Here is a 27373-nt window from a genome sequence, read left to right as displayed (position 1 = left end):
TTAATCAAGAATCATTTGATTAAGATCGGGACTTGGAAAGTGGATCGCGAATCATTTGAATCCGATCAGGATCGCGAATCATTTGATTCAGATCGGGACTTCGGAAAGTGGATCGCGAATCATTTGAATCCGATCAGGATCGCGAATCATTTGATTCAGATCGGGACTTCGGAAAGTGTATCGTGAATCATTTGATTCAGATCGGGACTTCGGAAAGCGGATCGCGAATCATTTGAATCAGATCAGGATCGCGAATCATTGATTCAGATCGGGACTTCGGAAAGTGGATCGCGAATCATTTGATTCAGATCGGGACTTCGGAAAGTGGATCGCGAATCATTTGATTCAGATCGGGATTTCGGAAAGTGGATCGCGAATCATTTTAATCAGATCAGGATCGCGAATCATTTGATTCAGATCGGGACTTCGGAAAGTGGATCGCGAATCATTTTAATCAGATCAGGATCGCGAATCATTTGATTCAGATCGGGACTTCTGGAGCGGGTCCGCAAATCTTTTTCTCTGATTTCTTTATTATTATCATTATTTGGTAGAAAACAATAAAACATTAAGGCAGTGTGGTTATAAAAATAAAGCAAATAAAAAAGAAGTAAAGAAAGTATAAGTAGTCTACAAACCCCTTAAGAAAATTAACCGGGTTTTTACAGTAATAAAAATGTAGTAACCACACTCTAAAAAATGCTGGCTTGTTTCAACTCGACTTTTGGTCAAACATGGACTAACCCAACTTTTGGGTTAAAAATGTAATGCAAATGTTCAGAAGTTGAGTTAGTTCATGACTACAACCCAACATTATGGAAGGACATCTGAAGCTGTTCAAACCAAGGAGTGAAACTTCACTTTCATCCCTGCATTTATTATTGTTATGGTTTATTATTTCAAGCCACACAAACATCTCTTTTGTCTTGTTATGCTCTGTGAGGGGATTTTTTTGTAGATCTTCAGATCAGTATGTGTTGTGAAAGAGCTCTACACATAAAATACAACTAACTGGGTTTAATGAATGTCAGACATGTTCTCGTTTGACTTGTTTTCTGGATCACAGACAGCTCTAATCTCCAACATGTGGGTTTGTTGTGAATGTTTTGTCTGGGTTTGTGTTGTGTAACTCAAACAACAGACATAAATATTGAAAATCAGAACCAGCTTGTATTGCATATGTATAGTGTGTGTTCAGTTCGGTCTCAGTTCATCTGGAGCTTCAGAATCACAAAAACAAAACGGTATGTCCCGGATACAACCCAGGGTTAATATAGGGTCATTCCATATCAGTTAAAAGGAATACATCAATAAAGGAGAAAGTTAAATACGAAATGTCATGGTTGAACATTTACGGAGTAATCCACTATTTTGAAGAGGGGGGTTAAAATGACAATTTTCACCTGAGATTCAGAGCCAAATTACAGGGAGGTAAAATTATTATCAATGGTTATAACACAGAGATTAGTAAATCTATTATCCAAATTTTATCCATTTTTGTTGAATTTTGTGTCAATGGTGACCATTCAAAAATGGGAAAGGAGCACTTTTCGAGTTTTTTTTTTTCTCTCCAGAGTTTGCAGGCCTGTAACTCAAGAAGAATTAAAGATATATTAATGCCCTTTTAGATTTTGGGTCTTAATAAACTTTACTTTTTATATTCTCATTCACCCTATATAGTTTGATTCCAGAGATATTAGATTTTCAATATGGCTATTGTACACATTTCCAGGGGTCAAAAACCCAACCTGGGTCACATTGTGTCATTTGATCCTTTAGCGGAAGTTTTATTGGCGTATAATGCTTAAAATGAATTCACTTCAGGACACTGCCAAAGAATAATGTCCCATTTTTGGTTTAGTTAAGTAATAAAATTGTATAAAAAATTTATAAAAACTATAAAGCATAACTAAGAAAAATGACAAAAAATCCAACAAAACGAATATTTTTCATTATATCATGCATATTATTAACCATATTAGCTGTTTATTAGTACTTAAAACATTTATTATACATGAGCATATTATACACCCCTTAATTAACAACTACCATCTAACTATTAATAAGCAGCAAACTAGAAGTGTATTGATGCAAAAGTAATGGTTTGTTAATAATGAGACTTGAAGCTAAAATAATGTGTGACCAAAATAGTGAACTATTGCATTCTTAAAATACTGATTTTTTTTCCTTGTTTATTATTCAGGATTTTAGTTTATCCCACAGGATCGCCGTTCACCACTGATATAATGACAAAGTTCTCAGAGGAAGTGTTATTGGTAGATGATTCACCCTTTTTAGCAGAAGACTGGAGAAACGTTCACCTTTGATTACATTTTAACATACAATCACAGTATATTCACATAGAACACAGGTATTTTGAATTGCAATATTTCACAATTTTACATTCTTTTTTTGTTAAATAAATGCAGCCTTGATTACTTTTGACTGTTAATTAAACTTAACCAGGTGTGTGTGTGTGTGCGTGTGTTAAAATGATGTAAGCAGATCTCCCTCTTATTTTTGGGAAGTGATATAACCCCCTCTCCGTTTTCTGTAAAACATCTGTTTTTAGCTGATCTGATATTGAAACTGGATTATTATTTATGTGTGTCAAATTTCTCAATATACTGTAGTTGCACAACATTTCCTCTGTTGTAATGATTCTCATTATTTGTTGTTTCTCCCAACTGTCAGAACGACATGTTGAAAGAATTACAAAGACGCTACGTTGTCCAATCTATAAAGATAAATCTATAAAAAAATATACATTCATTGCAGGGTCTATATAAAAAATCTGGTAGTGGTTACTCCAGAAAAATGCTCAAAACAAATGACTATGTTGGTCTAAATGAGTCTACTCCACCAAACGATAAGCTTAAGCCCCTTCAGATCAGTGTTGAAACAAAATCCAGAGGTATTCTCAATATTACTCAGACAGCAGGATACAGGTTTAAGTACTTCTGCTTAATGTTACACCATCAGATATACAGAAAACACATCTCTCTTATCTATTGCTCTGTTAACCATGTATAGACCACCAGAGCCATATGCAGATTTCCTGAATGAATCAGAAGTATTGGTTAATGTTTATAAAGCACTAATTATCGGAGACTTTAACATTCACATTCTTTTAAGGGTCATGCAAAATGCCATCGGGACCCACTCTTTGTTTCAATTATACACTAGATTTAATTATATCGCATGGAATCGATCTTACTGATATAGATATCATACCTCAAAGTCATAATGTTACTGACCATTTCCTTGTATCATGCATGCTGCATATTACTGATAATAACTATATGGCTCTGCGTTATCATCCATGAAGATCTATTGTTTCAACCTCTAAAGATAGATTCATGAATACTGCTCTATACTGTGTACTCATAAATACATATGAACTAGATGAAATAATGAAATATGGGTACTATATTCTCTAATACATTAGAAGCTGTTGCCCCCATTAAATTGAAAAAGGTTGGAGAGAAATGTACTCTTCCATGGTACAATAGTAATACTCACTCTCTCAAGAAAGTAACTCGTAGTCTTGAACGCAAATGGAGAAAAACTCACTTGGAGGTATTTAGAATTGCATGGAAAAACAGTATGTCCCGCTATAGACAGGCTCTAAAAACTGCTAGGGCAGAGCATATAGAAAATAACCAAAACAATATAAGGTTTTTATTTAGAACAGTGGCTAGATTAAACAGTAATCAGACGTCCCACAAACGAAATTTTCCCTCACAGTTAATTAGTAATGATTCTAGGAATTTATTCACTGATAAAATAGATAGCATTAGAAATACATAACAAATGTAGAATCAACAGCATCTTGTAATTCAGCTTCATTCATTGCACCCAAAGAAAAATCGTAGTGCTTTACAGCTATAGGACAGGAAGAGCTAAATAAACATATCCCTGTATCTAAACCAACAACTTGCCTGTTAGAAACTGTACCCACTGAATTACTGAACGAGTTGTTACCTGTAGCAACTCGTCGTTATCTTTAGCTCACGTCCCAAAACTATTTAAGCTGGCGGTTAAGTCTCTTATTAAGAAACTAGATTCTAGTGATCTGGCAAATTCCAGACCAATTTCAAATCTTCTGTTCATGTTGTGTCCACTCAATATTATTCCTTCCTGGAAACACAAATGACCTGCTTTAGGTGTCAGATCAAGGCTGCATCTCATTTCTAGTCTTACTTGATCTTAGTGCTGCGTTCGACACCATAGATCATGACATACTCATAGATCGATTACAAAACTATACAGGTATTCAAGGGCAGGCTCTAAGATGGTTTAGATCCTACCTGTCCGATCGCTACCATTTTGTTTATTTAAATGGAGAGGCATCTCATTTATCACCAGTAAAATATGGAGTGCCACAAGGATCCATCCTAGGTCCCCTTCTATTCTCAATATACATGTTGCCCCTTATTAGAAAATATGGAATTAGCTTCCACTGTTATGCTGATGATACTCAGCTATATATTTCAATGAGACCATAGGGAATTAGCTTCCACTGTTATGCTGATGATACTCAGCTATATATTTCAATGAGACCAGATGAAACTTCTGTTCATGTTGTGTCCACTCAATTTTATTCCTTCCTGGAAACACAGATGACCTGCTTTAGGTGTCAGATCAAGGCTGCATCTCATTTCTAGTCTTACTTGATCTTAGTGCTGCGTTCGACACCATAGATCATGACATACTCATAGATCGATTACAAAACTATACAGGTATTCAAGGGCAGGCTCTAAGATGGTTTAGATACTACCTGTCCGATCGCTACCATTTTGTTTATTTAAATGGAGAGGCATCTCATTTATCACCAGTAAAATATGGAGTGCCACAAGGATCCGTCCTAGGTCCCCTTCTATTCTCAATATACATGTTGCCCCTTATTAGAAAATACGGAATTAGCTTCCACTGTTATGCTGATGATACTCAGCTATATATTTCAATGAGACCAGATGAAACTTCTCAATTATCTGCATCTCATTTCTAGTCTTACTTGATCTTAGTGCTGCGTTCGACACCATAGATCATGACATACTCATAGATCGATTACAAAACTATACAGGTATTCAAGGGCAGGCTCTAAGATGTTTTAGATCCTACCTGTCTGATCGCTACCATTTTGTTTATTTAAATGGAGAGGCATCTCATTTATCACCAGTAAAATATGGAGTGCCACAAGGATCCGTCCTAGGTCCCCTTCTATTCTCAATATACATGTTGCCCCTTATTAGAAAATACGGAATTCGCTTCCACTGTTATGCTGATGATACTCAGCTACATATTTCAATGAGACCAGATGAAACTTCTCAATGATCTAAGCTAACAGAGTGTGTTAAAAATGTAAAAGATTGGATGGCCAGCAGTTTTCTCCTATTAAATTCTCTCTCTCTCTCTCTCTCTCTCTCTCTCTCTCACTGTTTCTAGACATTCCAAAACTACATGTTCTGGTTTCCATGGCAGCAGACATCAAAATACAGGAAATGTAGGAAGGAGAGAGAGAGAGAGAACGAGGGAGAGAGAGAGAGACTACAGTCACATGGTAAAAGAGCATGAAGATGTATGTGTCATTACAGGAACACATATCACAGCACACATTTACATGAACACTTGATCAAATGTTTAAGTGTCTGTGAGGGGAAACGCTCACATACTCAAACATTAAGAAAGAATTGATTTTTAAACAAATGATGCGATCTGAAACGATCTCCTGATTCATAAACATATGTAATCTACCATCATTGAGAATCTCGTTGTGATTCAATTCTAGAACCGAGAGTGAGAGGGAATGTTTTCTCTTCATTTCCGCATCATTTCTCATTAAATGCTATACTTTGCATATGTACAGTATAAAACACCATCAGATTGGATGTTAGTGCAACTTAAATTAGTTTTAATGATTGTTATAAACATTTGCATTGCTCATTATGATGATGAACTGATACTGGACAGAAGTTTTATTTTTAAGACGTGTTTTATAAGTTGTGGATGTTGTAGAAAAACACATTGAGATGCATGTGATCTTGGTCAGAGGTAAGAATGGGAGCTGTATGCAGGACTAATGTGTGACCAATAGTCTGCAGCTATTTCTAGCACTGTTTTGAAAATGTCCAATGATTCATAATTGATGTGGATGGAAGACAGTCTGAACATCAACCACAATTAACACACAGCACTGCTTTATAGGAAGTAAAACCACGGCAGGAGCATTGTGCTTATGTGACGGATGTTAACGGCAGGTTGGGTTATTACTAATCGCCCCATCGTCAGGATTCAGATTGCTTTGTGGTTATTACATACATGCATGAACAATGCCAAGGCAGTCTGTTCACGTTAATGTATCCGGCAGATGCTTTTATACAAAACCACTTACATTGCATTGTGACCAGGTAATGCTGATCGTTGAGAGCAACCAGTGCTATGTTAGTTTTATTTATACACTATCATACTTTTTATTCACTCAAACTTTAATTATTTTAGCAGGTTTATGTGCCATGAAACATGTCTTTAGGATCTCTGTTTTCATCAGATATCCCATTAATATCTATTTCTGCTTTGTTTGTTTTTTTCTGCTCTATTTTTAAGTTTCTTTGATGTCCTTCCTTAGTAATCGGATAGATATCATGAAGATATTATGTATTTCACCCCAAAATCTAAATAAATAAGAAAATATATTATTCAAAGCTCACTTTTTTTTATATGGATGCCTATTTATGCCACACAAGAAATCATATATTAAGTCGATGAAATTAAAAAAGTAGAAATTATGAGATGAAAACTTAAAATTCTGATTTAAAAAGTCATAATTATGTCTGAAATAGGAAATCATGACATTAAGTCTTAATTATGATTAAAAATGCATAATAAATGCAAATAAAAGGCATAATTTTGACTTTTTATGTCATCATTGACTTTTTAAGTTATATGACGAAATGTGTCATTTATAACTTTTTAATCTAACAGTTATGACTTGGTGTGTCATGAATGTGATTAACCAAAACTTTTTCAATAATGTGAAATCATTCATAGTACAGTACATACTACAATAAGAGAACAGTGTGCAAAAAAATAAATAAAAAAGTGAGTATTGGCACGTCAGTCGGTGAATGTCTTTCAAAGATCTGATGTGATGAAGCTCTCAGACATGCACTGTCTCTGTCTTAGCACACATCTCGCTGTTCAGAGAGCGTTTAGGGAACTTTGATCAGTCTGCAGACGGTCTGTCTGATTAATAGACGTCTCGAGACGACAGACGCTGCGTTTAGAAAAGCTAATGAAGCCTCTTACAGTAAAAAAAAAACAAGTGACAGATTTACTGCAAGTCAACACAAGCATCGGTTCAATAACACCTAAAGACACATGGCTTGAGGAATCATTCAGAACGACAAACACTGAACATTAAAACCTAGTGGAAGTGATGACGATTACAATGTGTGCCTACAAACATAAAAAAGACATGTATGCGGGGTTTAAAAGAATGATTCCGTTACAAAATATATATGCAAAATCACATACTGCATTAATTTAACAAGTCAGTGGCTTTTTGCAGCTTTGTTTTGGAAATATATTTCCAGTTGTGTTTGGGATAAATATAGCCGTGCAATGCAGTTAAACTCAAGTTTATAATCATTGCATTAAAATGATATAAAACTGCCTAAAAATGATATATCTAGAAAACTCAATAGTTTTTGAGACTATGATGCTTAAAAATGGTGTCTATGTGCTCAAAATGCTCAGAAATGCTGTATATGTAGGAAACTGCAGTTTCGATGTATTTATGAGAGATGCAGCTTCATGAAAAACTCAAAGCCCAGTGTGAGTTCATAAACAAAAGCAGCTGGGTTTAATTATGTTCTAGACAGTTATTTATTATGAAGACATGAATTTGTTTCTCCAGCGAAAGCTACTGTATGTGACACAGATGTAGAAAAATGTGCATTTTTATTTTTTGCACTGCTTCACTTCCAGTTAAAGGTTGTAAAGAGACAGACAGTTGTCTAGACCAACAGATCAGCCAGCCTCTGGCTCTCAAAATCGGCCCTTTCCATGGAATAAAGCATGTTTCGCAAGCATTGCACTGATTTCCAGGAATGCAGATCATCTCGTCATGAAAACCCCCGACACTGCACTTTCTTACTTTCACATTTTCTTACACTACAACAATCCTTCTTAATCGTTTTCGTCTTAATTAATGGTCTTAAGATCATTAAACCTGAATGCATTCACTTGAAAATCAGAACTGCATGAGATAAAAAATGTTATGCATGCTAATAAACTTGTTTCCCATTTGAATTAAGCTTATTTGTCTGATCCCATTAGCAGATTTTTCTCATTTTAAACATTCATCTTAACATTGATCGATTTCTCAAAAAAACAAAGCAAGACTTCTCTTAATGTTACTTCATGTGCATCAGTTGTTTAGCACTGTTTTCTTTCTTTGCTCTAGATTTGTTTTTCTCTCTCGTGACTTGTTTAGGTAATGCATGTGTCTCAAAACCTTTTGTGCCACCTAGACAGACAACATATTTTGCCCTAAACAATGAGATAATAGTCTTTGACTGAACAAACACATCTTTAAGAGCCTATGATGCTCAGAAATGCTGTTTAGTTAGGCGGCTCACAGAATGCTTATGATGTCTTAGGTAGGCGGTTTGCAAGGTTTGGGAAGCTCAACAATGTTGTGTAGGTGTGAAGATCACATGTGACGCACATGCTCAGAAATGCAGTCTACACACGCATACAGGTCACTTTTGAGAGCAAATGTATATATGCAAATGCTAGGTAGGCAGCTTGATATGTTGTAAAATGCCTGAAACCTGTTCCTATGACTGCTCATTAGGTTATGACATGCCTTAAAATGCTGTCTGTGTAGGCAACTCACTAGGTTTTGAGACATTGACCGTAAATGCTATCTATGTAGGGTTCTTATAGTTTTTAGAGTTGCCAAAAAAATATGTCTAGGTAAACAGCACTTTATGTTAAAGTGCATGTGCCAAAGGCTGTCTATATAGATTGTTTTTTTGTTTAGTTTTTTTACTATAATGCCTAGAAATGCAGTCTGTGTAGGCAGTTTAAGATTATGGTGCCTAAATTTTATTATATGTTGACAACTCCCATATAATAAATCAACAGGTTTTGAGACTATTTTGCCTAAAACTGTTTTCTATTTTTGAGAATGCTCAGAAATGCTGTATATGTTGGCAACTCTCTGTTTTGAGACAATGCCCCAAAATGCCATCTAAAGGAAACTCTTTTTGAGACTACGAAGACCAGAAACACAGTCTATATAGGAAACCCAATAGTTTTTGAGACTATGATGCCCAAAAATGCAATCTAAAAATGTTTTTAATAGGCAGCTCACTAGGTTTTGAGAATGGCCAGAAATGCTGTCTATGTAGGAAACTCAATAGGTTTTGAGACAATAACGCACAAAAATGCAGTATATAGCCACCTCAATGGGTTTAGAGAAAGCAAAGAAATGCTGTCTGTGTACTAGGCAGCTGTCTGTTTTGAGACTTTGATGACTAAAAATGCCATCTTATGTAGAAAACTCTCAAGGTTTTGAAACTGTGATGCCCAGACATGTTAAGTTGGAAACTCAACTAGTTGTAATGCTGCGTATGTATGTGCATGCATGGGAAATCCTGTAGTGTGGAGACTAATGACACTCAGAAATGTTGTTTATCTAGGTTTTGAGAATAAGAGACAAATTAATAGGAAAGTCGTTTGATATGCCTTAAAATGTTGTCTATGTATAGGACTATATGATGCCTATAATGCTGTCTATGTGGTGCACAGCAGCTTTAGAGCTGTCCTAAGGTGTTGTCTAGTGAGTGAGCGCAGTATGGACTGGTTTTGAGAAAGACGCCTCCCTCCGAGGCAGAGCTCGCTCCTCGCGCACGTTTCCGTGTTTCACGTGCATCACCGCGCGCTCCTCTCAGCTGAGGGAGGAGAATGAGACAGAGCCGATATAAGAGCATCGATCCGGGCGTCAGACGCGATGGAGCGGGTGATGGAGCGCGTCGCTTTTGGGTCGGTTCTTCTCGTGTGTCTGGTGTCTGGTGAGTTTCCGCTTCAGTCTCATTACTGCGACGCGACGCGACGCGACGTGACGCTATGACTCTGACGCAGTTATGATCACAGTGAGCGCGAGCGCTTCACGGGAGCGTCAGCGAGTCGCGTCGCGTCAAACTCACTGTTTATGGTGTCTAAATAGATTAATTATGAGTTCCTCTTTCACTTTTTCAAACTTTCGGAAAAACAAGGCTCACACACGTTTCCTCGTGCGTGCGTGTGTGCGTGCATGTGTGTTTGTTTGAAACGAATCCAATTTTGTCATTGTTTTATTTATGCATGCTTTAAAATCATGCCAATGTTTTGTTACTACCGTAAAACTATATTACATAACTATTGGATCATTTTTGACAGTTCTATCTGTATCTTGGAGTTATTTTAAGCCAGTGCGTTCAAAATGTGATACACAATAGTTAGAAGTGTCTGCTATCACATGATGCAGTACAAACGGAATATGTATGGTTTAGGGAGTAAAATGTTATAATTTACCCCATAGTCCGGGTTAGTTGTAATATAGCAGGGGTGAGATTTAACATTATGATATTAGGATAATTAAAAAAAAATAATAATGATAAAAGGATTTGAATTATTAACCTTCACCATTCTTCCCCATTATACTGAAATTAAAACCAAAAAAAAAATATTCGGTAACACTTTATTGTAATGTGTCCTTGTTACATGTTACATGTACTTACTATTATAATAACAATGAATAATGCATTATCACATGCAAGTAACCCTAAGCCGAATTTCTAACCGTAACCATATAGTAAGTATGCAATTTATATTACTCAGTTCTTATATGAATAATTATACTGTAACAAGTACACCTTAAAATTAATTGTAACCAAAATCGTTAATAAAACAATAATAACAATTAAAAACAAATAAATAATCAATTCTATTTATTATTGTATGAATTGTATAATAAATAATACAATTTAGTTTAACTGGATGAACTAAAATAACTGAAACTAAAAATTAAATAAAGCAAATAAAAACTGTATGGACATATTTAATAAAAACTAACAGAAATGAGAAAAACACCAAAGATTGCAAAAAAAAAAAGTATAAAAATAAAAACATTCAAAATATTAATATAAACTCTAATAGTATCTGCACTAATTATTTACCCTGATGATATTTTACAATTATAATAATCTAATTAATTGTATTAAAACATAATGTTTATAATAGTACATATATATATATATATAGAGAGAGAGAGAGAGAGAGAGAGAGAGAGAGAGAGAGGCCTATTTAAAAGAAAAATACAGAGGCGTTTATTAATTTAATGCAACTTGTAGTAGATTTGTATTTAGATTAAAATCGTCCTGTATCTTCATCGCTGTCCATCACTGAAGTCAAACATAGTGTACGTCCGTCCACACAGATGTTTCTCAGGTTTAGCATGTACCAACTTAAACCTGCGGTAAAAAAAAGCTGTGTCCATTTCCCGCAGCTAACAGTGATGCACAGCATGTGTTTGCGTTTATTTCCCTGGCAGACGCAGATACTGAAGCAACGTCCAGCCGAATGTTGAGACGGTTACGTCATCACATGCTTGTTGCTGTAGAAAAGTTTGTGCAGTTTGTAGAATGTCTATGAATCAGCTGGTGTTTTTCAGTGGATTTATGAAGTCAGCTTTTGACAAATCACATTAAATATCAACCATCCATTGACTAACCTCTTAAAACACAATACTTTTTACAATCCAGGGTTGTTATAGTTCATTAAAAATAAAATTGATGGAAAGTAACCTAAAATAAAACTATTAACTGAAATAAAATATATAAAAAAATTATAATAATTTCAGTTATTTTATTTCTCAAAATTATTACAAAAATTATATAGATATTTAAAACATTACTACAAAAGAACATATAAAAGTAAAAACAAATTCTATAATGGTATAATGGTATCTAAATACTGTTCTGATCTCAGGTGCATCAGCTCTGCTCCACACAGCCAATCCGCACGCTGTGTGTAAGTCATGTGACCCTCAGCCGGCGAGCTGCAAGTCGTATCAGTGCTTGGCGAACTGCAGCGTTCCAAAGGTCTGCCCGAATCCAGATGACGTCTGCGCCGCCGTCTGGTATGATGCACTCGTGAGCATGAATCACGCTGGGGTCTGTTCCAACACGCTCTCAGACGTGATGCAGCATTCTTCACTTACAGCAATAGTTCACCTACAGATCAACATTAGCTGAAGATTAACTCACTCTCGAGATCATTCAAGATGTAGATGAGTTTGTTTCTTCATCAGGTTTGGAGAAATGTAGCATGGCATCACTTGCTCTGCAGTGAATGGGTGCCGTCAGAATGAGAGTCTAAACAGCTGATAAAAACATCACAATAATCCACAGCACTCCACTCCATCAGTTAATATCTGGAGAAACCAAAAACTGAAACAAATCCATCATTTTTTTAAACTTTAAACTGTTGTTTTTTGCTAAAACAGCAGTCCTCTATCCATAATATTGCTTCCTTCAGTGAAAAAGTGGTTTGGTATGAACTAGGAGAGAAATCTGCACAGAACGAGCACCGTTTACAAGCCAAAGATTGGTCAAAAAACGCCTTTATGATGTATTTGTTTCAGCTTTTGTCTTCTCAAGATGTTAACTGATAGACTGGAGTGCTGTGGATTATTGTGATGTTTTTATCAGCTGTTTAGACTCTCATTCTGACGGCACCCATTCACTAGTGAGCAAGTGATGCAATGCTACATTTCTCCAAGTCTGATTAAAAAAAAAAGTAACTAATCTACATCATGAATTGACTGAGTGTGAGTATATTTTTAGCAAATTTTCATTTCATTTTTTCCAAAACCTAACTACAATTACTATTTTTCTAAACCGTATTTGATAGATATAGATTCATGATAGGTGCAAACAGACCTGTACACTGATGCATTATGGGTGTTGTAGTTTGGTTTGTGATTATTACATGAAAAGAGAAAGCACAACATTAGCTTGTTTCATTTTCCATGCAGCAGAAGATAAAGGAACGAGAACCCAAAATATACAAACACTGGAGTAAATCAGCTGACTGACTTCCTGTTACTCTTACAGCACGATTACTGGACATTATTTCACATACTAGTTTTAAAACTGTACTATATACTGTGCACTGCCTACTATGTTTTTAAAATAACATTGTGAAGGCGTATGCACTATTTAATGATAAACATGTCATGGCAATAATTCACAACTCATATATTTACTATTGTATGATTGATATAGCTTTTATTTTTTAATTTCATAGTTTTTAACTATGTATATACTATAACTATAAATGTAGCTAAAGGTTTTTTTCTCTCCTAAATTGTGATAATATTTTTTTTTTACATTTACATTTTAAAGTTTTAATCATTTGTTGCTTTTGCCTTTTTTGTATATAGATAGTTTTAGTTTTTTATGTTTGTATTAGTGCTGTCAAATTATTAATAGCAATTAATAGCATCATTAAAAATCAGTGTTCCCTTACATTATATATATGTGTGTACTGTGTATATTTATTATGTTTATATAAATACACACACATGCATGTATATATTTAAGAAAAATATGTTTATATATTAAATATATTTATGCACAATATAAATTATATGAATATGAATTATATGAACATGAATGCATGTAAATATTTTCAAAATATATACTGAATATGTTTGTATTTATATATTAAATATATATAATAATAATATATGTAATATTATATTAAATACACACAGTACACATACATATATTATGTAAACAACACTTTTATTTTGGATGCAATTAATCGCGATTAATAGTTTGACAGCACTAATTTATATATTTTGTAAATATGTCTATACAGTTCTCCTTAAAATACTTTATTTAGTATTTAGTAGATGAAAAACATTTGCAGGTTGCATCTAACTGAAACAATATAAATTATAAAGTTTAAAAAAATATTTTATTTCAAGTAGTTTTAGCTAACTATAATAACCATAATACTTTTTCGTTACTTCAATATGCATTTATGTATGAAAATATTTTGAATATTTTTTTATATATAACGGATGCATATAAAATATATTTAATTTTTAATCTACTTTTGACAGTCGAGATGAGATTGTTCCTTTTGACCATATAATTCACGGTTTATTTGTAGCTCTGGAAATAATAGGTTGAGCTCATTGCATTTTGGGATACTGTATTAATCTCAGTGAGTTCTGTTATAATTCTACACAATTTGACAAATGTAATAAAGCATCAGGATATAGTGCAGAATAAGTATGAGCAGCATGCTACAGTAAGTGCTGCATGAGCTTGATCTCTCTGTTCCAGGTGGAGGGAGGATGGAGTTGTGATGGTGGAGACGATGTGTCATGACCCGATGCAGCCGCTGTACGGCGTGAGGCTGGACGACTTCAGCAGCTCGGACTGTGTGCTGACCATCAGATTCGTGAAAGGGCGTATCGTCCGTCTGTGTGCCTGTACGGGACACGAGTGCAACGAGCGCATGCTGCTCAACAAACCTGATCACAGCTCCGACCTCGTTCTATGTGAGTGTGGTTTCTCATGCATCGTTTGTCATTGAATGGGTGTTTGAGGTCTTCATTAGGTGTAGGTCTGGTATTATTTTGTATGTGTCTTGCTTCTGTTGTCATCTGCTACTTTCAGCTGCTAAGTTTTGCTCATTTTGCTGCTTTACATGACACACTTGTGTCTCACCATATTATTGCATTGTATTATCTTGGCTATGAACACACTGGTTTGAAGTGCAAACAGGTTAAGCATTTACTGCACGCGTTTATTCTCCCCCTGATTCCTCTACAGCTGCTAAAGAACTGGAAATCTCACACATTCACAGAAAACAGCTTACTTCTGCGTTGACAAATAAGGTGGATATGTGACCGAGCAAACGCTGTATCGCTGCTGTTACATTAGCGCCACCTGCTGGCAGAGAGTGAATGTGCATTTTCATTCAGAACGAATTTCAGTCCTGAATTGATACAATCTAATTCTAAACAAAACAAAAACAACTGCTTGTGTGTGTGTGTGTGTGTGTGTGTGTAGCACTACTCCAAAACCGAGGTGCATCCTGAAACATGACCTCTTACACCCCAAATATATATATGTGTGTGTGTGTGTGTGTGTGTGTATGAATATGTGTGTGTGTGGGTGTGTGTATGAATATTTGTGTGTGTGTTTGTGTGAGTGTATGTGTGTGTGTATGAATGTGTGTGTGTGTGTGTGGGTGTGTGTGTGTGTATGAATATTTGTGTGTGTGTGTGTGTGTGTGTATGTGTATGAATATGTGTGTGTGTGTGTGTATGAATGTGTGTGAATATTTGTGTGTGTGTGTGTATGAATATATGAATATGTGTGTGTGTGTGTATGAATATGTGTGTGTGTATATTTATGTGTGTGTGTGTATATAAATATGTGTGTGTGTGTGTGTGTATATGTGTGTATGAATATGTGTGTGTATATGAATGTGTGTGTGTGTATATGAATGTGTGTGTATGCGTGTATGAATGTGTGTGTGAGTTTGTGTGTGTATGAATGTGTGTGTATATGAATGTGTGTGTGTGTGAATATGTGTGTGTATATGAATGTGTGTGTATATGAATGTGTGTGTGTGTGTGTGTGTGTGAATATGTGTGTGTATATGAATGTGTGTGTATGTGTGTATGAATGTGTGTGTATGTGTGTATGAATATATGTGTGTGTGTATGTATGAATGTGTGTGTGTGTGTAATAAAATAAAAAAATACCATATTAAATTAAACTAAAATCAACCAATATTGTTTTGGATTTTGAAATGTAACAGTAAATGTTGAAGTGAGCATTAATTAAGATGCTGTAAAATTCTATTTGTTGGTTATTAATGTTAACTAACATAACATGACTAGTGTTTAAAAAACGAAACCTTATTGTAAAGTGTAACCAGATAAATATGTTTATAAAACTTTATAAAGTTTTATAGAGCTGGGTAAAGATTTGTCAAAAGTGTCAGCTTTTTCTACATGCTGGTTTCCAGTTTGAGTGAATAGTGAGTGTAATTGATTAGAAGTGATTGTAATGCAGGGAATGAATAATATGGAAACATCTCTCTCTGTGTTTTGCAGTGCGTACTTCAGAAACGAAAGTGTTCAGACTCTCTCAGCTCTGTAAGTTCTGTGACATTGAATCCACGGCGTGCGCCGCCACCGGCGTCTGCGAATCCTCGTGTAACATCACCTCCATCTGCGAGAGTCCCGACGAGGTGTGCGTCAGCGCCTGGTACGTGTTTTACATCTGTGTCTCTGTTTACAATGCTGAAATATCACTGTTAGGAAGCAGAGTCATCTGCTCTCTGTCCAGTAGCACAGCCTTTCAACTCTTCGTTCAACTCAATTTGAACATTTATTAGACTTTAAAAACTTCTGATTGAAGTGAACATAGCTGAGAAACAGCCGATCAGCAAACAGTGTGTATGTTGTGTTTCAGGAGGAGAAGCGAAGGGAACGCCATCATCGAAACGCTGTGTCACAATCCGGCGCTCCCGTTTTACGGCCAGTATCTGACGGACTACAACAACACCGTCTGTCAGATGAAGCAGGTGGAGGACACGGAGGAGGAGGTTTACATCTGCTCCTGCAATGAAGAAGAGTGCAACGATCGGCTCTTCTTCACTGACGGTGAGACGCTCAACACTTATTAATCAAGGATGCATTCAATTAATCAAAGGTGAGGTATGATGTTACAACGGATTTCTATTTCAAATAAATGCTGCTCTTTTGAGAACAATCTATTAATCTGTGAATCCTGAAAAATTAAATGCATCAGTTTCCACGAAAATATTAAACGGCACAACTGTTAGCACTGAAGACTGGAGGAATGATGCTGAAAATACTGCAGTGCATCACCAAAATAAATTACAGTTTAACAGATACTCACACAGACAACAGCTATTCTAATTCTAATAATATTTGACAATTTTACAGTATTATTGATTAAATAAATGCATCCTTTGTGAGCAGAGGAGACTCTTTCAAAAACAAGTGTGTCGTTCTCAAACAGAATGAGAATATTAAGACCCTCACGTCACAGTTTTGTCTCTTTCACACTGTTTGTAAGTCCTTTTGAAAGCAATAGTTGGTTAAATTGTGTAAGTGGTTTCCTAAAACGTCTCTGTAGAGGTGCTGGAGCCTTCAGACGTGTGGTTTCCTGTCTGTGTTTATAGATCATCGCTGGCCGAAATGCTGTTTTTATAGTCGTGTGTTATTTCTGCGTGTGCACGTGTGCAGTTAGTCTCGGACCGCACATCACTCTGTTAACTGTAATGCATAACATTATGTGGTTTTGCACAAGGAAAGCACCACTCGTGTTTATTTCTGCTTCAGAATCTAGTTTTAGACGAGGTTAAACAGGAAGGTGCATCATGTGATTCTGGAAGGAAACTTTTGGTGCAGAAAATATCTGTTCGTCTGAATGCAAACACTGCAAATGTGACATTAAGTGTCTATTTTAGTCTTGCTTTCCAGTATATCTAAATATATAAAAGCACGGTGATATAAAAGGTTTGGTTTTCTGAGAAATTATTCAGAATGAAGCGATAACAGATTACGGTCAGTGGAGTGAGAAAAATCAACTTAATTCTTACATTATTTCTCACTCGACTGACAGATATTTGTTCTCATTTTAAGCATAAACTTACTTCATTTGGATCAGTTTCCTGTTTTAATAATGTTTATATATTGGTACTGGAAAACAAGATCAAAACACTGAATTAATTTGGGAAAATGTAATGTATTTTTATATATATATATATATATATATGTGAATATCTAGTTTAGTTGCTTCCAAACGCTGGAAATAAACAATAAGAAATGGAAATAATTGTGTTCAAAATTATAACATTTAATGACTAACATTCTGGAAAAATAAATGTAAATAAATAAATAATTTTTTTTTTTTTATATATATATATATATATATATATATATATATATATATATATATATATATATATATATATATATAATTAATTAAATATATATATATATATATATATATATATATATATATATATATATATATATATATATATATATATATATATATATATAATTTTAAATAATTTTCATTTTAAATTATAGAATTATATATAATAAAAGTGTCCAAACATTAAAAAAAAAAAAAAAACATGTTTTATGTATTATGTAACGGCACGCATCACAGCTTTGTTTTAATTAATGACTCATTATTTATGGCACCTAATCATGTCCATAATTATGGCCGCTTATGCAAATTCTTCAATGACAAATATTTTTCTTATAATTTTCCTCTGAAATAAATTATTATTATTATTTGTATACTAATTACATTTTTGTTAATGTTTTTAAATGTATTATTTGTATTGCTGATGATTTTTGTATATTGCTATTTTATTTTTATTTTTTTCACATTTTAATTTTAAGTTGGTGATTTAAGTAATTTATTTATTTATTTATTTATTTATTTTGCCAAGCCGACGTTCATAATGTTCCGTTACTTTGAGTATTTCATCTTATATTTATATTTAATTTTAACTTCATTTCAGTCAACATGTAATAGTTTTTAGTTAGCGGTAATAACCCAGGTGTGTGGTCATTTTCCAGTTTCACCTCCTCCAGGAACCGAATCTTCTCTCAGTAAGAGGACTCTCCCGTCGATGCTGTTGGTCAGTCTGTTCCCCGTCCTGATCGCTGTGGTCGTTCTCCTCTCGGCCTTCTACTGCTTCCACGTGTTTGACCCACACAACCTCAAAGCGCCCAAATCCAGCGGCATCGACAGCGAGACCTGCGCGATCATCGTGAGCGACGACAACCGATCCGACAGCAGCTCGGCCAACAGCCTGAACCACAACACCGAGTTACTCCCGATCCAGCTGGACGCTATTGTGGGGAACGGCCGCTTCGCTGAAGTCTACAGAGCCAAACTCAAGCAGGGAGCGACGGACGAATCCTTCCAGAAGGTAGCGGTGAAGATATTTCCGTACGAAGAATACGCCTCGTGGAAAACCGAGTGGGAGATTTTCTCGGACACTGAGCTACGGCACGAGAACGTGCTTCAGTTTCTAACCGCCGAGGACCGGAAGGCCGAGCGACGCTATTGGTTGATAACAGCCTATCACGAGCGAGGAAACCTGCAGGAGTTCCTGACGCAGCACGTGATTGGCTGGGACGAGCTGTGCCGATTGGGCGGGTCTCTGGCGAGGGGCGTGGCTCATCTCCACGCTGACCGGACGCCGTGCGGACGCTCCAAAGCGCCCATCGCACACCGGGACCTGAAGAGCGCGAACGTCCTGGTGAAAGCAGACCTCAGCTGCTGTCTGTGCGACTTCGGTCTCAGTCTGAGACTCCATAACTCCATGTCTCCTGAAGAACTGGCCAACAGCGGACAGGTGAGAAGCTAATCAGTGTAGTGCTAGCAACCCTGCGGCGTCTTCAGGAAAACTTCAGGAAATGATAAGGAATCTTGCCACCTCAGCCCACCAGAATTATGCTAATACAGCTCAGTTTTTCAACAAATCGATAAAAACTAGATATAAATGTATTGTTATATTATAACTTAATATAATAATGTAATTTATATGTTTAATATGTAGTTTATATATATGAAATCATAAAACTTTTTACATAGTATGTGGTCTTATTATATAATTATAATCATAATAATAATAATACATTATATATCAAATTGTTTATATATATATATATATATATATATTTTATATAGTTTTTTTAAGTAAAGATTTTAATTGTTAGTCTTTTATTTATTTAATAATACTATTCCATTACATTTTTTTTCATTTTAAAAAGTTGTTTAAAAAAATATACAATGTACAAAAACTGTGTTAGTTAATAATTATAATAACTAATTTTTATATATATATATATATATATATATATATATATATATATATATATATATATATATATTATTAATTATATATGATTATTAAAATATTTAAATGTAATATTATATATATATATATATATATATATATAATTTACTTTTAAAACAAAATTTTTTATTATTCTTATATAATAATATATATATATATATATATATATATATATATATATATATATATATATATATATATATATATAATTATTATGTATTTGTTTTTTTATATAGTATTAGTAATTCATTGCATTTCTCTATTCAAATATTTGTGTTATGAAAATGTCAGTGCTAAATTTCTAATAAAATTCATAGCTAGCAGATACAAAACAGTTTACGCATTAATTACGATCAGTGTTTGGTTTTATGCCATAGTTTTTTTTATTGATGGTTTACGGTTAGTTATGACGATTACTGAGCGTGATGAGGTCAGTGTAAGTGTAAAAATAATAAAACAACATCAAAGACTGAAAGAGAAAGTAACGTCTGTTTGAACCACACACTCAATAATGATGATGATGATGATGATTCTGGAGGAATTAAAGCATTATATTTAAAGAGGAAGCTGAAATGAACTGAAAGTGCACCACAAATGCTCATATTTTCTCGAAGTCCAGTCTAGAATTTTTTTTAAATGAAAGCATTTAATTTAAAGCAATAGAATTTGTTTTTAGTTCTGTGTAACTCATTGTACAGCTGGAAAAACAAGCATTTCAAAATAAAAGTCCGTATTTTACATTACGTCTTAAACATATTAAATCTATCTTAATGTGTTTAAGTTGAGTGTAAGTTCTCATTAGATAAGTTGAGTGTTTAAATGAGTTGGGAGTGTTTTCAGGACGTGTTGTCTGTCTTTCTCAGGTGGGAACGGCCAGATATATGGCTCCTGAGGTGCTGGAGTCCAGGATGGACCTGGAGAACATCGAGTCCTTCAAACAGGCCGACGTTTACTCCATGGCTCTGGTTCTGTGGGAAATCACGTCCAGATGCAGCGCCATCGGCGGTGAGACACGTCCTTCAGTGGTTACACACACACACACACACACACACACACACTGAACGACAAATCTCCGTCCATCTCACCTGATCCCAGTCCACAGACCACAGCAGATCCTCCTCATGGTCTCCACAGAGAATTTGCCATAGAAATTATGTATAAATCTTAAAAGAAAAAAAAAAAAACAACACCCCTTCCCCTGTCGGATTTACAAATAAAAATAAATACATAGTCATAAGAAAAACATGTAGTTCTTTTCAATAAAATTGTATACAAAATTTATATTATATTATACAGTATTAAATATGATTTTTTTTTGTAAATATATTACAACTATATAATGTTATAAAATAGAATAATCCATATTTAAACACTGTAGAATTTAAATATTGAATATTTAAATATTTAATAACATTTCTATTTATATATACAATCTTAATGTAATATTTAATATAATAGTTAAACCTTTAAAATATCTTAATATATTTATATTAAAATATAAATACATAAATATGTAATATATATATATATATATATATATATATATATATATATATATATATATATATATATATAGTTGAATATTAATTTAATACCTAAAAATATTATTTTACAAATAATTTATATATATATATATATAGAGAGAGAGAGAGAGAGAGAGAGAGAGAGAGAGAAAGAGAATATAAAAATATAATTATAATAATTATATAAATCAGATATATATTATATTAAGCAAATGCATTAAATATTATATATATATATATATATATATATATATATATATATGTACATAATTATATTTCATGTATTTTATATATACCATTTATATGATGATATTATAACTTCTGTACATTTGATTAATTATAATAATTACATAAAATATAATAAATTATTTTATAATAGAAAAATAAAAAAGCTTATATTTGTGTATTTTAAATAGTTGTAATTATATCATATTGTTATAATATTAATAAATGTGTTATAATTTTTTTTTGTCTTTAACATATATAATTATTGAAAAGCACCAGTCAAGCTTTGTTCAGAAGTTCCCAGGAAATGCATGCGTCAGAAACAGGAAGCACCGCTGTCATGAGACATTACACGTGTCATGTCACACAGCCCACTTCCTGTACCTGAACCATGCACTTCCTCTTTGTTGTTGTTGTTGTTATTTAAGGGTCTTTCAGATTCAAGAGTATTTGCGGCGGGAAACTACCAGATTTGTGTTGCTTGTTGTGAATGGCTGGTTAAAACCCTGCTGACTCACTTCCCACAATGCAACTCTCCAGTGATTCCCCACCGCTCTGAGCACAGAGCTCATGCTGGTGTGTGTGTGTGTGTGTGCAGATGTGCGGGAGTACGAGCCTCCGTTCGGGAAGCTGAAGGATCATCTGTGTGTGGAGAGCATGAAGGATGACATCATCAGAGACCGACTCAGACCCGAGATCCCGTCCAGCTGGACTAACCACACGGTAACTAGCTAAACTAGTCTCAAAGAGCCTGACGCTTCACTAAACCAGCGCCCCACAGACGCCAAGAACCTTCTGCTGCTGGAACGACAAAACTGACCAGATTCAGACCTTTTTATTTACAGCAGGGTTATAATATTAACTAAAACTGAAACCTTCTACTTGAAATAAAATGAGTGTTAACTGAAATAAAATATAAGTATTAAACTTATTTTTTTTTTCATCTAGTTTCCAAAGCGACATTTCTCATTTTAATTTAGTTTAGCATATAACTAATGCATAACTAAAATAACTTAGACTTAAATAAAACAATATAGACCTATTCTAAAAAAAACAAAAAAAAATGCCACAAAATTAATAAAACTCACTAAAATCAGTATAAAGGGAAAAATATATCAAAATCAATTTTAATTTAAGAAATATTAACAAAAACTATAATATTAAATATCTACTTACTAAAGTATTGTGCTGGCAGATTTAAGATTTATTAAACTACTTTATTATTTAAATATACATTTTATTATTCATTTTATTTGTATGGATTTTGTGTATTGTATATTGTATATTATTGTGCATTATGTATTTTTTAAATCTAAATTGTATTATTTATTTAAATAAATTTTTATTGATTTTAATGAAATATTATATTTTATATATATGTATATATTATACTCACTCTAGTACTATACTGGTAGATTAATTATTTATTTATTAATCAATTTAATTATTTAAATTTAATTTGTATTGTATATTTAAATCTATAGTTTTTATTATTTATTTATTTAAAGTAATTTCATTTATTATTATAATCATTTATTAATTCATTTTAATCATTAATATATTTAGTTTAATCTTATTTGTATTTATATTTATTTTTTAAATCAGTTTTTAAACTCATTTTTATTATTTATTTTATTTTAATCCATTGTTTTTATTATCCTTTTTAATATAATTTAAAAATTTAATCTTCGTTATTATTTTTTTTTAATCATTATTTATTATTATATATTATTGAATCATTATTTATGTATTCAGTGGAATCTTTTTATTATTTATCTATATTTACACTCTAAACTTCTCCATGCAATGTAAGTCGCTTTGGATAAAAGCGTCTGCTAAATGCATAAATGAATGTATTTTACGCTCCTCCTCAGGGCGTCCAGCTGCTGTGTTCCAGTATAGAGGAGTGCTGGGATCACGACCCCGAGGCGCGTCTGACGGCGCAGTGCATCGTGGAGCGATTCAGTGAAATCAGCAGCACCGTGATCTCAGTCAGCTCCGACGACAAGAGCGCACAGGATTCTGGGAACGATGAGAAATAGATCCGAACCGCAGACCCCCGACCTGTGACATTTGCACTTTACAGGAACAACTGAACACCAAACACACGCTTGTGTCCAGCACAGGTGACGTTTATTCAGCTATGAACTCATACTCAATATCCAGAGCGCGTGTATGATGCCAGTCGCTCGTTATCATCATTATAAGCTTCAGGGAAAATCTGCTTCGCTCACGTGAAACAGTCAAAGACAGAGAGGAACATGAGTCCTGACGCAAAGGATTCTGGGACGTGCATCAAGAGACCAAGTAAAGAGACAGTATTATAAATCCCCAAGATGATTATCAGCGATAAATCAGACCGAATCCAGCGGATTTAAGTGTTTATTAAAGACAAATACAGAAGATGTGAGCCAAAGATTATCCAAATATGAATTCTGCTGTATTTGAGACTCTCAGGTGAAGCTGTTTGTTTATTAAATGTGAAAATACCGTCTTTTACAGACGTTTACACACGTGCCTTACAGAGCAGAGATTGATTTTGATAAGTCTTGATCTAATTCTTCCAGGCAAGTATAAAAGCCATGAAAATGAGCATATTTTCCTATGCATACAGTGTATAATCATTGCATACATTTGTTTAAAAACTTTATAAAACATCCTAAATCATTCATTGTTTGTGAATCATGTTTTGTGGACCGCAAACACACTCTGATAATATCATGTGCTGCCCCCTGCTGGACAGATTCAGCTTCACATTAATGCAGAATATCAGTTATTTTTTTCTTAGATATTAAAATATGAAAACGCACCATGCATGGTGGTTAGATACTCAGACTTTTATTTGAAAGCTCAGGGATTCGAGTCAGCAGAATGTTATATATTATAATGTATATAATAAATCAGTGAGGTGAGGATGTGGTTATAAGCACCTGTCAATCAATAGCGGTGGGCGGGGCTACTGCAGTATCACCTCACATTGAAGACAGGATCCAAACCGCTTGCTTTTCACCTGGTATGGTTTTATGAAGATTTAAAAAAAGACTGGTTGGATTCTTATCATTCTAAGATGGTTGTGTAGACACATTTCCTGTTCAAACACCTTGTAAAAGTGCATTTTGCATCATAGGTGCCCTTTAAAATTATTTTTCTTGCAGTTGCTTTTGTCCAAAGCACTAATATTGCATTCATGCTAACAATTTCTTCCTAACATGCGTTCCCTGGGATTCGAACCCCCAACTTTGTGCTTGCTAATACAATGCTTTACCACAGGAGCACTTTGCAATGAAATCACAATGCTGTGTGAACTCAACCAATCAGGATGTTTAGCGCCGAAGTCCCGCCCCCGAAAGTTCCCGCACTTTAAAAAAAGTACCACCTCGCCAGCAGTGACTTTCTGAGGGGCATTTTTGACCTGGAACTTTATTTAGTTATTGGTTCTTGCGGTGGAAACACACCAAGTACCAGGCCAAAGTCCCTAGCTCCTGGGTAAAGTTCCTGCGGCTATTGTTTGCTGTTAGTCAGTTTAATGGTGATGTGTAGTAATCTCAGTGGACAGTAGGGGGAGACGCTGTGCTGATTAGGGACTGTGTGATTAACGGCTCTGCTCTCATGGAGAATAGTTATTTATAGAGCATATTTTATTTTAGATGAACTAGAAACAATGTTTAATTTATAAAGTTTTTTTAGAGTCGGTAACAAAAGGCTGAAGCCACAGCCAATGATGAAAGTCTTTGCGAAAGGAGACTCCGCCCCATTTTGGAGATCTGCCCATTTTTGGAGATCAGGCCTCATTTTGGAAATCTCTGGTCTGCAGTTATACCCACTTGGAGTCATAGACAGTAAAAGAAACCCCATTGGATTCAACAGAGAAAAATGAAGTCAATTAAAATTTAAAATTTCCTAAATTTGTTACTTCAGACTTACGTGCCCTCTAGAAGCTTGCGTTCTGCAAGTGAACGTCGCTTGATTGTGCCTCCCAAAGAAGCACAAAGTCACTTTTACGGACTTTTAAATTAAATGTTCCCTTCTGGTGGAATGAACTCCCCAACTCAGTCCTTAGCCATCTTCAAGAATCGGCTTAAAACACGTCTCTTCCATCTTTATTTGACCCTCTAACTTTTTAAACTCACTATTCTAATTGTATTCTTTAATCTAACTACCTTTCTAATCATTTTTTATTCTACTTTTTTTCCCATTTATTATGCAATTGTGTGTGTGTGTGTGTGTGTGTGTGTAAAGATCTCTAACACTAGCTTGCTCTATTCTTTTTTTATTCTGTTTTCTTTTTTATATATGTATTATATTATTTAAAATCCCATGCTACGTGTACTTTGTTAACCTAACTGAGACTTGTTATATCATTGCTCTTTTTGTTGTTTTTGATTGCTTCCACTTTCCTCATCTGTAAGTCGCTTTGGATAAAAGCTTCTGCTAAATGAATAAATGTAGATGTAATTAAAAGCACACACTTCCTGGGGGTCGAGCGTACTGCGCAGACTCAGACTGAGCTTGATGACGTAGATGTCACGTGAACCTGTAAATCTTCTAATCGCTGTGCCAAGAGAAATTTGGGGATCGCGAATCATTTGAGTCAGTTCGGGAGTTCGGAGCGGGATCGCGAATCATTTGAGTCAATTTGGGGATCGCGAATCATTTGAATCAGTTCAGGAGTTCGCAGCGGGATCGCGAATCATGCGAGTCAATTTGAGGATCGCGAATCATTTGAGTCAGTTCAGGAGTTCGCAGCGGGATCGCGAATCATGCGAGTCAATTTGAGGATCGCGAATCATTTGAGTCAGTTCGGGAGTTCAAATCGGGTTCGCGGATCATTTGAATCAGTTTGGGAGTTCGAAGCGGGATCGCGAATCATTTGAATGATTCAGACAGCACACATACGTTGGGCCGACGTCGACCAGGTCTACAAAATTAAATCGGCACGATATCGCTCAGAGAGCGTTTGCTAATAGGGAAGATATCGCAGCGACGTCGGCCTCTGATCGGAAATGCTCTCCGAACGATGCTGGGACGATTCATCCTGGCCGCTCTGCGTGGACGTGGTTCACCGGCGTTTTGCTCATCGTTACGGACCCGGGGCTAACCACCACTCTCAAGAACAGATGCAACTTTTATTAGTATTTATTAATATTTTCCTTTATTTCATATTACATGCACATATACATTAACATGTACAAGATGCTTTGATCAAAAGTGGATATTAATTCAGGATTATTTGTAGTCTTTTGAAAATTAACCACGATTTTACTACAGCTTTTGCAGTAAAACCATAGTAAAAACAAAATCAACCATAGTATTACTACAATCACCATGGTTTAACTATGACTGTTGCAGTAAAACCATAGTAACTACAAAAATAACCATTACTACAGTACTTGCATGGTTAAATATTGTATGAGTATAGCACTTTTTTTTTTTACAATACTTATTTCAGAGTAGGTTTACAGAAAATGCATGTTTCAAGGTTACAGTTTAAAAAGCCAGATGACTGAGACTCACTGGGAAGACCATCTTCTAGTTCATAATAAAAAGTCATGTGTTCAGTGCTGTCAGCATTTATTAAAGCAACTTTATGCAAAAAACTTTTTAAAAAGAGTTACATAAACACAAAA

The 27373-nt window shown here is 34.6% G+C and overlaps 1 protein-coding gene across 1 annotated transcript; it reads left to right on the top strand.

Moving 5' to 3' along the window:
• The first annotated feature begins 9915 nt into the window (after positions 1 to 9915).
• Positions 9916 to 24415, top strand: LOC127935710 (TGF-beta receptor type-2-like). The gene is made up of 9 exons (XM_052533809.1): positions 9916 to 10082; positions 12040 to 12190; positions 14409 to 14626; positions 16196 to 16349; positions 16557 to 16747; positions 18710 to 19494; positions 20862 to 21003; positions 22345 to 22469; positions 23621 to 24415. Exons 1-9 carry the CDS (start codon positions 10022 to 10024, stop codon positions 23786 to 23788), a joined length of 1995 nt encoding a protein of 664 aa, XP_052389769.1. The 5' UTR covers positions 9916 to 10021; the 3' UTR covers positions 23789 to 24415.
• The last annotated feature ends 2958 nt before the right edge of the window (positions 24416 to 27373 follow it).

This window comes from Carassius gibelio, chromosome A19 (assembly GCF_023724105.1).
Source record: "Carassius gibelio isolate Cgi1373 ecotype wild population from Czech Republic chromosome A19, carGib1.2-hapl.c, whole genome shotgun sequence".
Lineage (NCBI taxonomy): Eukaryota > Metazoa > Chordata > Actinopteri > Cypriniformes > Cyprinidae > Carassius > Carassius gibelio.
This window is presented reverse-complemented; position numbering and strand designations above follow the sequence as displayed.